The sequence below is a fragment of the Halictus rubicundus genome, chromosome 7, assembly GCF_050948215.1.
Source record: "Halictus rubicundus isolate RS-2024b chromosome 7, iyHalRubi1_principal, whole genome shotgun sequence".
Taxonomy (NCBI): domain Eukaryota; kingdom Metazoa; phylum Arthropoda; class Insecta; order Hymenoptera; family Halictidae; genus Halictus; species Halictus rubicundus.
This window is the reverse complement of record NC_135155.1, coordinates 12,975,337-12,987,614: the sequence shown is the minus strand read 5'-3', so window position 1 is coordinate 12,987,614 and position 12,278 is coordinate 12,975,337. Positions and strand designations below refer to the sequence as shown.

Genomic DNA, 12,278 nt, shown 5'->3' with positions numbered 1-12,278 from the left:
CCATCGTGTGAATTAATACTATGGTCATGATGTCTTTGACATCATCCGCAAGTGTCCTGATTCAGCAGGATATCCGAATGCCCAAATTTCATAATTTCATGGGTCCTTTGACTTAGGAACTATGACGTCATCCACTACCTAACTGGGAAACGAGACGTGTCAGAAGATGCGTCGAAGGACGAATCTCGCCTTTTATCGCAAATTAAGCTAATATTAAAAGAGGAGGACAGCGCCGATGCAGGCGGTCGATTCTGACAAATAGAATTCTGCGGACCAGAGAGTGTTATATCTAATTTCTAGTATAACTGTTACAAAAAAGAAGAAATAATCACAATGGGTTATTACTAGTTGACGACAATGGAAGCTGTCGACTGCGCAGAGGCGTTCCGAACACTGTCGGGCAATTTAATCTTTCCCCACTCTCTCGCCACGCTGACATCACCATGCGGGGACCTGTTCGGCAGACTGTGGCTCGTTGTCAGTCTGCTCGATGTAAAACGTAGTCGTGAGAAAGTTTCATGTTCCGAGAGCCGAATCGTTCCGTCTTCGCCGAGGAAAGTGACCGATGGTAGTACTCTGAAATTTTTTAACGCTATACCTGCCGGGCCTTAAAAGTAACTAATACGTGTTGTCTTATAAAAATGACGAGATTGAGTTTAGTTGGATTTTGTGCGGTTCGTATTATAATACATGCTCTACTAAATATATTCGTATAATCGTTTCCACGAAATCATTCTTATAATTTTTGTAATTGTCAAATAAAAAAATCTGTACTCGGTCATTTGGACCGGCTGTGGTAGGTTTAGTGTTAATCCGTGATTAAATATACTGGACGTTCGTGTCGGATTCAACGAGGCAAACGGAAGGTCGCATCGGGATGTTCTGTACGGTTAATATCGTCGCTCTTTAACATTTCAATGCGATTGTTTCACGGTCGAGGAGTCGTCGAAGTAATTTATGTAGGATCAGCGTTCCGGCATGTTGCCGTTCGCTTCGGATCTCGCGTTTCGCGGATCGACTCGAATTGATTCAGCGCGATTACAATGGCGACCCATGATACTCCGCAGGTGATAACGTCCACTAAAGCTCTGCGACGCACGGTGGAATTCCTGTTGACGGTTTCGCTGTCGCATTCACTCGAACCCGAGCTGGCAACAGGAAACGCATCCGGTCCGCGTTTCTGTCGCTCTGCATGACAAACGCCTCGACGAGATTCTGGTCAAAAGTCACGGTCCCGATTCTAAGGTAAGCTTCACTTCTTAACTTCTCTATTTTATTAGGTCGTCTCAAAAGTTTCCTTCGCAACGTGTCGTTATCATTCGTGCGGTAATTCTTTATTATTGCCTGATCTTCCTGTTGCTTAACCATGCCATTTCCTTGATTAAAAAACTACTCTGCATTGTGCGCGTTCATCGAAAACGCAACGAACATTGGGGACAACCTAATAGATCGTTTGAGCTATATAGAGATGTCTTTATGGGACATTATTTTGTAAATTGGTTCATTTCTGTTTGTACCGTGCGGTATACTGTGGTACATTGGTTGCGAATTTAAATTAAGTGGGTGTTTAAATACTCGCAGTAAAATTAATCGAGTATCTGCGTACCCGTACTTCAATTGAGCGGCGTTTCCGAACTAACCGAGTACCCGAGTACCCTGATTTAAGTCGAGTGAATATTCAAGTACTCGTGTCTAAATTAGTATCTGATTACTCGGTATTAAATCAAGCGGGTATTTAGGTCCCCGTTTCCGAACTAAATGAGTGCCAGAGTATTTACTCGAACTGAAGTCAAGCGGATATTGAAGTACTCGTTCCCGAACTATTTAAGCACTTGTTTCCAAACTAGATGAGTACCCGAGTACAGCGATTGTAATTGAGTGGATATTTGGGCTCCCGTGTCGAAAGTAACAGGGTATCTGAATACTCGATTGACATTCAGTCAAATATGCCTGTCGTTTATTGTGTTCCAGTTAGAACCATGGAGCCGGAGGACGAGTGGATGCAGATGCACCTGTTGCACGAACACCGTTCGTCACCTACGAAGTCTCGGTTGGTATATGAGCTTCTGGGCTGTTTACGTTCGAAGAACACCGCGCACTTCGGAAGACTGCTCGAGCAACTCTCCAAAAGCGACATCGACGTGAACAGCGTGTACCTGAACGAAACGCAGGAGACATGTCTGGACATCGCCTGCAAGGAAGGCCTGCACGAAAACGTTCGGATCCTTTTGCAAAACGGAGCCAACGTGAACAAGGTCAATGAGAAGAACAACCGTGCTGCGATCCACTACGCCACGGAAAAGGGTCACGAGGATGTTCTTCAGGTTCGTCGAACTTTAAATGTTAACCCTATGTCGACTATATTCGTCATGAAAAGATGCCATTTTTTGTCTAATTTGCATTTGCTATTAAATAAAATTCAAGAGAATGCGCGGTGTAGTATGAAAAAGAAAACACAAAAATAATTCTAGCTTAAAAATAATTAAACACACAAGTGTATGTTCGTAAAATAAAGCAAAGCAGTTAAAGAGTCAAGGGAGTCTTCTGCTCTAGAATCTTTAAAAAAATCGATTTCTCTTTTTCTACATTGTCTTAAAATACACATCTTTAAAAATAAAGACTTTGTTCAAATTCGTAGAAATAACAAAGTTATCAGTGTTAGAAGAACGCAGTTCTCTAGACATCACTGATAGATGATTGATTATTGAATGAATCATCTACAATAATTGATTTACTGAATCATGTATACGATACCTGTCCTATTGACATCGCACTGGAAAGATTCTTTGCTGGATGATTTGTCAAAGAGATTTCAATGTCTACAGATTTTTTAAAATCAGTAGTTCAGTGAAGCCAAATGAATTAAATATTTGAATAACTGAATGTAAATTATATTGGTGCCAAAGTACTCGGATTTTTATGAATCGAGTATTCGAATACCGGGGTACAATTTATCCCAATGATACTTAAATCGAGGGGGTATCCGAATACTCGGACGATGTATTAAAAGATACGTTGCCGTCGACAGGTGCTGTTGGAGGACCCGCAGATCAAACCTAACTTGCAAGCTGGTGGTCAGACCGCCCTGCACATCGCGGTGAGAAGCAAAAACCTGGGATGCGCGAAGCTACTCCTGGAGAACAGAGCAAGCCCGAACGTGCCTAACAGCAAGGGCCTAACCGCCCTCCACATGGCAGCTATGATGAAACAGAGACCGATGACTGAACTAATCTTAGACAAATCGGAGCGCATTGCAGACTTGGATAGTTACAAGGATTACAACGGGGAGACCACGAGAGACGTTCTAACGAAGAACATGCCAGAAGTGTTGCTACCCCCGGTCATAAACAGACGACCGGACATCAACGATCTCAGATACTATCTGTTCGCGAACGACGAGATCAGTTTCGTAGACTGTTTGACCACGATGTCGAACAATGCACCGATCGAGGTCGGGGATCTGATCGTGGAGGCCGTTCGGCGAAACTTCAAGAACGCGGTCTCCGAGCTGCTCAAAAGACGAACGACCAGCTGCAACTTGGAGAAAGCCGCGAACGTAGCGATCCAAAAGGGCTCGCCGCATATTCTCCGTCGGATAATGGACAACTTCGATAATATGGACCCTGACACTGCGAACAGGCTGCTGCTGAACGCCTGCATCGAACTGGGAATCCCCGGCAAGAGCTCCAAGGAAAGTCTCTCAAACCGCCTCGAATGTCTCAGGCTTATCCTAGACTTAGAGGATGTGGACGTTCAGTACACCGATGGTAAGTATCACCTTCTACCGTTGATAACAATAATGCTTACTTTGATGAATAAATTCATTTTAATGTTCATGTTAAAAATCGGTCAACCTAATACAAGATTAAAAGATATAAGGATTAGGAAAACAGGAGACGTGTTGTATATTTTTGTGTTGCTTCATGTTTTCTTTCCCTGTTTATTTATGCAGCTGAAAGAAACCTCAATCGAGGTGTCCAAAGTTGAATAAGAGAAACAAAGAAAAATGTTTACAGATGAGAAAGGAAACACTCCGCTGCATTACGCAGCCAGGGCCGACAGCCGCGAAGCAGTGATGATGCTTCTAGAAAAAGGAAGCTACATCGGTCACAGGAACATGTTCGGCTCGCCAGCAGTTGTCGACATATCCTCGTCCGCACTGGCTCATTACTTCGACGACTGCATACAAGCCCGAAAAGAACAGACGAACGATCAGTACATGATCGAGTTCGACTACAAATGCTTGATCCCTCCAAACAAGGAGCAACGCAACCGAGAAATGGACGTGTTCCAGAATATCGCCGGCAACGCTGGTTTGAAACATCTGCTGAAGCACCCGCTGCTCTCCTCGTTCATCTATTTGAAGTGGCAGAGAATAAGCCCCTTGCTCCATGTGAGCTTCGCTTTCCACTTCCTCCTCTACATTCTACTGAGCGCGTACATCATAAGTAAAATAAGCGACGACAATCGCTACCCAACAGATCACCCGTCACCGGAGCCACCTTCCGTTACCATTTTAAGTATACTCGCTGGCATGTTCCTGGCAGTGTTCGCGCTTTGGAAGCTGTTTCAACTGATCTTATGGCCATGCTGCTACTTGTCGAACATTAAAAACTGGTTCGAGATGGGGCTGGCGGCTCTTGGATTCTCTATTTTATACGGCGAGGTTTCTAATAGCATCATTGCCGTGGTGATACTGTCGTTCGCTTGGCTGCTGGTGGTCAAGATGAGCCACTACTCCACGGTGTCCATGGATATCGAGATGTTTATAACGGTGTTCCAAAAGTTCCTTCGGTTCTTGACCGTCTACGCTATCCTGATCTTCTCGTTCGCGGTCGCCTTCTTCGTCCTGTTCAAGGACCAGAAAAACTTCCTGGACCTTGGCCACTCGATGTTCAAGACGATCATCATGCTCACCGGCGAGTTCGACGCGGAAAACATATCGTTCGACGCGAATCCTTTCATGAGCCACCTGGTCTTCGTGGTGTTCGTCTTCATGATCGCCATAGTGTTGTTCAATCTCCTGAACGGATTGGCTGTCAACGATACTGCCAAGATCATCGGGAAGGCCGAGCTCGTCGGTCTGATCTCCAAGATCAGAATGATCTCTGACATTGAGAGTTTAGCCATCAGCACGCCCTATGATCATTCACCGCATTGCAGGTTGTTCGGGTTTTGCTTCTGGCGGGTCAGACCCGTCCCTTTTCTGGCGGAACGGGCCCTTCTGCCACCAGAATATTTGAAGGACAACAAGCTCAGTTTCGACCCGTACGACAGCTCCAAGATGAACTCCGGTATCGTCAATCGAGCTAAAGAGATACTCTCAAGAAGAGGTCGGGAATCGGACACCGAAAGGATCATCGGTGAATTGGAGAAATTGAAAGACATGATGAGCTCCCTGAAACTGGGCCTCGATAATAATAATATTAACGTCGGAAGAGATAGTTGAAGACTGTTCATTGAAGACTTTTTTAAATAATATATTTTTTGTATAGTATTCTCTTTCTTACAAGTGCCAACCGTCTGGTGTTCAATGGTACGTTGTTACGTCAACGTCGATGCTGACAAAATAGAAAAATAGAAAAATCATTAATTATAATAGATATTGCTACGCCATTGTTGTCTAGTTATGATACTTCGTTTTACGAATGATCGTCTACAATCGTCGATTTTAAGTGTTGTTATAATATATTATGTTGACTTACGATTAAGGTGTTCGAGGTGTTTTATGCTTATGATTAAATATAATTACTATATCCAGACTGTAAACAAAATAAGTATTTTATCGAGTTCGACGGTAGAATTCATTTTGTAACGCTTCGCACGCGAGAACGCTGTACATACAAGAACTTTATATCTAAACACATCGCGTTTTTTACGAGTACGTGATGAATAGACTGCGCATTTTTTACATATATGACAGACGATAAAATGTCGAGAAGATTAAACGGATTTAAGAATATCGATTTATTATTTCTAACTTATTGAAATGATTAAAGAAGGAACGAACGATCAATTTAGCTTATGCTTCTTGTAATCGATGCAGTCAGTCTTTATTATTTTTTTTTTTTATAAATAATCATAGTTTGATGACAATACGTAAATGATGACTGTAATCTCAAGGTGCGGTAATACAAATCAGTAATTTGTTGGTAAATCGAACTACACTTTTCTGAACTCTAAAATTTAGAATCGATATTTGTGAACGTTTCCGTATGACTCATACATACCCAATGCCTGTTGTAATTTAATCCGTAACGCAATAGTGTGTGTTCTTGTAAATTAAGTTTACTGTGTACGAATGTTTAACAGCTAACCAGAGACCTCCTCTTGCGTGGCTGCCTTCTCTTTTCCACGTCGTATTAAAATGTCGGTATAAAATAAATTGAAATCTAGCCTGATAAAGAGAATTACATATTTATGTGAATATGATAAGCGACCGTAAACATTTGCAAATCGGCTACTCACCTACAGAATACGTTTAACAGTTTCTCATTATTGTTACCACTTCCTAGATCACAGATTCGATCCAGGAGGCGCATTAATACTTGCGTAAACTTATCGTCCAGCGATACAATTGTTTCTTCGAAGCTTCCTGGGTTTGCTTTCGACGTATCTTCAACATCGTTCTAACAAAATAGACAGAAACAAACTTATTATTTTCGAGTTTCATTCGGCGCGCGTCGTAGACCCTCTGTGGAACTAAGATTAAGATGCACACATCTTTGAGAATGAGTGTAATGTACACAATGATGTCTGAAATATTCCACTGACGTATACGTAAATATGATTGGCAGGCTAAAAATAAAGCGAATGCATTTTATAGTTTGACTTTAACGTACCTGTAATGTAAAAATAAGATCGCTAAAAATACAACTATATGTATATATTGAATACATGTTAAGGCATAATATCGCGAGGACCATGCTATGTCATAATAAGATTTGGATATCAAATACAAAAATTAACCTTAATTAAATCAAATATACACTCGGCGACATATCATAAATTACATCGCATTCATAAATGGACAAATACACTGGGTGGAGCATTTGAAACTGATCTAAATAGCTCACTTGCTCTTGAAATAAATCAACAGCAAGAAAAATAGAATTCGGATGACCTGTTTCAAATTCTCCACCCTGTACATTCATATTTAATACGAAGTCTGCATGCAACATTAACGTCAGAACAAGTAGAATAATGCTACATAGTCAGACAGTACATTTCTGGAACTAAAAGAGACATTATGCATCTACGGATCAAAATATTTTATTTTCCTACTAGTATGGGCTTTATTATGCTTGCAATATTTGTCAAAATGTTCGAGAATAATTTTTACCACATATAGATTTCGCTATTTGGTTTCTGAATGTACATCTTAGACCTTAATTATGTATTGTGTTGATATATATGTGTATAGCGTGTATATGAATCACGTGATTGCACAAGAAGATGTATTATAAATAAAACTATTAATTTGTCTATGTTCCTAATGAGATTGCTGATGATGATTCGAAAATGTTTTTACTAAATATATGTTGACAATTTATAAATTATATGCATATATATGTGTAAATAATATTCGTATTATCTTGATGAACTAAATTAACTAAACGTTTCGTAGTACGTTATCTAAGTGAACACAATCTGTAAGGTTTACGTTTACATTGTCCACAAACTATTAACATAAAAAGAAATTTAATATTTTTCGAACTAATTCATAGTGTTTGAACATTGTATGTACAGATTACCATGCGATTTCGTGAAAGTATTCTCGGTGAGAATGGGAAAAATGACTTCTATACTGATTTCTGTTCGCTAGAAAAGAAAAGCTTTGTGATTCTAAGACTACGTAAAATGCATGAAAGCGGTGTTAGAACTTTTGGAATATACCTCAGAATCATAGACATCTTCCTGATAGGCGCCAATCATGGAAGTCAATTCGGCGTCAATGTAGTATGGGCTCATACGCTTAACATTAGTAAAAAATTAACGTTCAATTTACTACTAACTTTAAAGATTTTTTACAAACATTTAACACAGAAATTATTGCAGTAGAACCCGACCTCGACAGTACATATATAATTACTATCGAATATTCCTGACAACTTGTATGCCAATATAAATTATCGGTTTTTCTCGAGGAATAAATTCTTCGATGATAGTATTAATTGAAATGCTTTACCCACTATCCAACACTTTCTTTCTTAAATTCTGTATCTGAGAAAACAACTTTCAGATTCAACGCATCGAAATCTAAATAAATATTGAAAGAAAGAAATTCAAATTAGTTGGACATTGTTACTGCATCTACCACCTGTATACTAAGTTCGCAACACCTGAGGTATCTGTTTCGTATCATATTAAATAACCAAAGGTAATCGAAAGCAACTCAGAAAAAGTGTTTGATTCTTATTTGGTGTATGTATGTGTACCGTATACACGTCTGTATAAAAGTTCTGTTACCTGTGCACCTTCGATCGTTAACAAGTTAGGGTAACTCACCTCCATAAAATCGCAAAAGTCGATGCAGGCGGCGCAAATGTCAGTGATGCAGGCGAGCAGATCTGGATCGGTTAACATGCATTCCTTCAAGTAGCTATCCTGCAAATCCTGATGCACGCTCAGGACGTCATCCACATTACTGACCTGGTAAAATCATTTAAAACTTCGAATACCTTTCACATTTGAAGCGGCGTTTCTAAAAGCTGATCATACTTTACTCATTTTATTTATAAACGTCAACCAATTTGGCTCGATCACTTCAACCATCATGTAATACGCTAGATGCTGGATACAATCGAGCATACGTTGACGCAACGAAAATGCTTTTCTGTAAAACATCGCCACGTTGTGGCAGAAAGTCTTGGCGATTTTGTTACTGACCCATACCCTAAAAGAAAGAAAATGGTGATTGAAGAGAGCAGTGTGTAACTATAAAAACTCGGCTACACTTCCGAAAAGCGGTCTCCAAACCCGATTGGACTGAAATTTGACAAATACCTTCCTGTTTTGCATAAAACAAGATTTTTCCGAATCGTAAAAATCCTTCTCGCAAACATGTTTCTAATGCAAAATGAAGCTATTTGCAATCGGATGTGACCGGTTTTCGGAAATTTCGCCGAAAACTCTTGTACCGACCTGCATAAACGTCTTTCGATGTATTTGCAGTAAAACAGATGTCTGAACAGCATCTGATAGCAGGCGATCGCTTTTCTATTGAGTATCAAGGAGACAGGCCACTTGACGTCGTAGTTAAACACAAACGCTTCCAAACCGGTTAAAGTTTTATCATTCTTGAAGCAATATTCTGGAAAGAAAGAATCAAGTTGTTGGATATTGTTAACTTCGATACAGGTGTTGGCAAGTTAAGGAGTTCTACCTTCCTCTTCCCTGGTTTGAATGGAGAGTATTCTGAACATTTGAAACTGAAGGTCGTACGGTAACAGTTCAGGTTTTAGATCATCTTTGTAAGGATCAGAATCCGCAGTCGACATGCGCAGCGCAACTTCCAGAAGAGACGCCAAACGATGTATCACGATGTCGTACATATTTTTATTTAATTCTGCTTCGCAGAGATTCATAAATTGTACCTACAATTAAATAATTAAATTCTTTAATTCTACCTACAATTAAATTATTAATACCTTCTTTTGAGAACAGACAATAGATAAACTCACCACAAAATCTCCTTGGGCTAGAAGGAAATAACTCTTCACGCTACGAAGTCGTCCCATTAAATCGCTTTCATGTATGAGAACTTCTAACAAAGTTTTCGCAGCTTCAGAATATGCTCTATCGATGGCAGCTAAGTATTTCTGTCCTTGATGCTGGTAGATGAGTGGTTCTTGCTTTCCCCACTGAACTGTCTTACCTGGACAAGTAAAACTTCGAAATAACTAATTAATTAATAATAAGTAACTATGCCTGCACAGGAAACACTACATACCACATTGTCGGATTACATTAAAGTATTTTCCAGTTCTTAGAATAGTCTGTGCCTGTTCGTTGAGGAACGTGGGGATTCTCTCTGACCTCATAGTGTATCTTTTTTCCCAATAATCCGCAGAATAGTCTACCGGAAGTTCCTCCCTATGAATCAGTTCGTTATCCTCTACGAAGAACTATAAAAGAAAGAATATTTAATAAATAAAATGCAACAACCGAGAGGTAGTGTAATCTGGAAAAATATAAATACGGTCTACAGTTACCTCTTCGTACGGATCGCATATTACACCTTTGTACACCCACTTTTCGAGAATTTGCATGTAAGGAACGCTCGCTGTTTGTATCAGAAACATACACAACTCCTTGAACTTCGCTTCCCCACTTATGTTATTCGCCTGCTCGTGTAGAAGACTAAGTACCTTCCCACCTTTCGCGTTCGCCTGAAATGGATTTATAAATTAATTTATTTGCTACAAAAATTCGAAAATTTTGATTACAAAAATAACTCACTTTGCAGATCGTGGACGTTATTTGGAAGAGAACGGACATTGCGATTATAGTAGGCTGAATGAAGAACCACAGTTTCTGCAAATTCAGTTTGCCGCGGATGTGTTCCATTTCCAATTGTACGACAAACAACTGAAAGACGTTTAATCATTCTACAGTATATCGATCGAATATCTACATTAAAATTTAGGTGATACACCTACTAAATAGTCCTTTAGCAAACTTTTTATGGCTCCTCTTAAGGCATGATTGACCTGACCATCTTCCGGTAAGACTTTTTCTTCCACAAACCTTGCTGTCATGGAATAATGTGAAGCAAGTGGTAATATTTGCTGCGCCATTTGCTTGTAGGATATACCTATAAACAGTGTCACGTAAAAGTACAATATTTTATGTTCTTTATGAATATAATAGAATTATCTTCATGCCCCTTACAAACATCGGGAGATATTTTGAATGTTTTCACAGCATACGGACTAGTTAATGGTTCGGAGATAATGTAAGATCCATCTATACCCTTCAGACAGTTCAGAATATCCCAAAGTAATATGGATTCCTGAGACACAGCGGGTACAATCTCTGCAACACTTTCAATGTATCATCTGTGTGTCTCAATATTAAAACAGATTCTTACTCTGGCATGGCGAGACATTTGTCTCATTATAAAAATCCCAGCTCATCCGTGGCCTCTCGTGAGTCCAATTATGTTTCACCACAGATGTTTCTGTTTTCTTCACGATCGCGTTCACCTGTTGAGTTAACTTCTTTTCACCTTCCACAGCAGCTTTAATCACATTCTTGCAAATCTATAACGTCATGCAAACAATAAATTAAACATTGTAAAGGCTACAATAATTTATAAGAAAAAGATAAGACCTGTGGCAAATCTTTTGTCGTGATAGCAGCATTTTTGCTAGAACTCGAAACTACCGCAGTTGCTTGTTTGGCCAAGTAACTTTTCAGATCTTTGTCTTCGGATATGAGTTCCAAGACTTGTGCGAATAAGCCTAACAGATCTATCCTGAAAAACCATAAATGTAAGTATTGATAAAATCCATTCATTTCAGATCAGAAAGCTTATAACGATACCAACTTCTTTGCTTTTAGTTCCTCATATTTTTGAAAAAACAGTTCAGGTACGGGTGAACCTTTCGCCAAGTTGCGAATGCAGCTCTGCGACGCGACTATGGTTAATGCACTGGCACTCGTAGGTATACCTTCTTTTTGTAATCTCTCTACATGCTTCTCAGGTGCAGACGTCGACCTATAGATCAATGCATCATTTTCAAATATTTATACACATTTATTATTATTATATTATACACATCTTTTATTATTGTTATATTATTGCTTACCCCAACAGTCCAATCAGTTCAATCACCAAATGATGCAATTTAAATTCACTCATTGCTTTGTAATAAGTAACAACCAACACATAGTTAACATAAATAATTCCTTACGAGACTGCGATCGCATTTGAAGTTGCCGATATCATTAGCATATTAGTACGACGCATCTACGAAGGAATTGCTACGAAGAAATTATTTAGTTATGTAAAAAAAGTATATAAAGTTAGGTTATGTGTAAAGAAATTGACATTACGAAGGAGTATTAAACAATCCGCTCACCTTAAACGGGAAATAATTTCGCTAATATCTACTTAACATAAATATTAATAGTATAGGTAAAAACACTCATCATAAAAAGCATTCATCAACTTGAGATTTTTCAAATTTCTGATACACAACATGCCGGTTTGATTTAAACAACCAATGATGTGCCCTCCTTCAAAATTTCTTGTAAATTTAAATATGCAGCGG

General features: G+C 39.3%; 2 protein-coding genes across 5 annotated transcripts; one reads left to right on the top strand and one right to left on the bottom strand.

Annotated features, from left to right (window-relative positions):
* The first annotated feature begins 439 nt into the window (after positions 1 to 439).
* Positions 440 to 5,868, top strand: Pain (transient receptor potential cation channel family member painless). Its single transcript, XM_076790388.1, has 5 exons — positions 440 to 568; positions 1,068 to 1,245; positions 1,972 to 2,324; positions 3,029 to 3,767; positions 4,017 to 5,868. The coding sequence occupies exons 3-5, from the start codon at positions 1,980 to 1,982 to the stop codon at positions 5,447 to 5,449; spliced, it is 2,517 nt and encodes an 838-aa protein (XP_076646503.1). The 5' UTR covers positions 440 to 568; positions 1,068 to 1,245; positions 1,972 to 1,979; the 3' UTR covers positions 5,450 to 5,868.
* Positions 5,869 to 6,052: 184 nt separating this feature from the next.
* Positions 6,053 to 12,238, bottom strand: LOC143355521 (gamma-tubulin complex component 2). Of its 4 annotated transcripts, none has more exons than XM_076790383.1 (18): positions 12,087 to 12,238; positions 11,814 to 11,988; positions 11,552 to 11,722; positions 11,335 to 11,479; positions 11,093 to 11,264; positions 10,894 to 11,037; positions 10,662 to 10,816; positions 10,462 to 10,590; positions 10,215 to 10,391; positions 9,953 to 10,127; positions 9,684 to 9,877; positions 9,386 to 9,596; positions 9,145 to 9,313; positions 8,722 to 8,896; positions 8,509 to 8,652; positions 7,897 to 7,974; positions 6,469 to 6,629; positions 6,053 to 6,397 (listed from the first exon to the last, which is right to left on the bottom strand). In XM_076790383.1, exons 2-18 carry the CDS (start codon positions 11,864 to 11,866, stop codon positions 6,313 to 6,315), a joined length of 2,538 nt encoding a protein of 845 aa, XP_076646498.1. In that variant the 5' UTR covers positions 11,867 to 11,988; positions 12,087 to 12,238; the 3' UTR covers positions 6,053 to 6,312. The 4 variants fall into 4 exon arrangements, with proteins under 4 accessions (XP_076646498.1, XP_076646499.1, XP_076646500.1 ...); XM_076790384.1 differs by having other exon boundaries at positions 11,814 to 11,974; XM_076790385.1 differs by lacking the exon at positions 7,897 to 7,974.
* Between the last annotated feature and the right edge of the window lie 40 nt (positions 12,239 to 12,278).

Bases quoted from the DNA above. Each gene is read 5' to 3' on its own strand.
- Pain (XM_076790388.1), top strand. From the start codon at position 1,980: ATGGAGCCGGAGGACGAGTGGATGCAGATGCACCTGTTGCACGAACAC. The intron at 2,325-3,028 runs GTTCGTCGAACT...TGCCGTCGACAG, and splicing joins GTCACGAGGATGTTCTTCAG to GTGCTGTTGGAGGACCCGCA. The intron at 3,768-4,016 runs GTAAGTATCACC...AAATGTTTACAG, and splicing joins GGACGTTCAGTACACCGATG to ATGAGAAAGGAAACACTCCG.
- LOC143355521 (XM_076790383.1), bottom strand. From the start codon at position 11,866: ATGAGTGAATTTAAATTGCATCATTTGGTGATTGAACTGATTGGACTG. The intron at 8,897-9,144 runs GTCGGTACAAGA...TCTTTCTTTTAG, and splicing joins ATCGAAAGACGTTTATGCAG to GGTATGGGTCAGTAACAAAA. The intron at 8,653-8,721 runs GTATGATCAGCT...TGATTTTACCAG, and splicing joins TTATAAATAAAATGAGTAAA to GTCAGTAATGTGGATGACGT.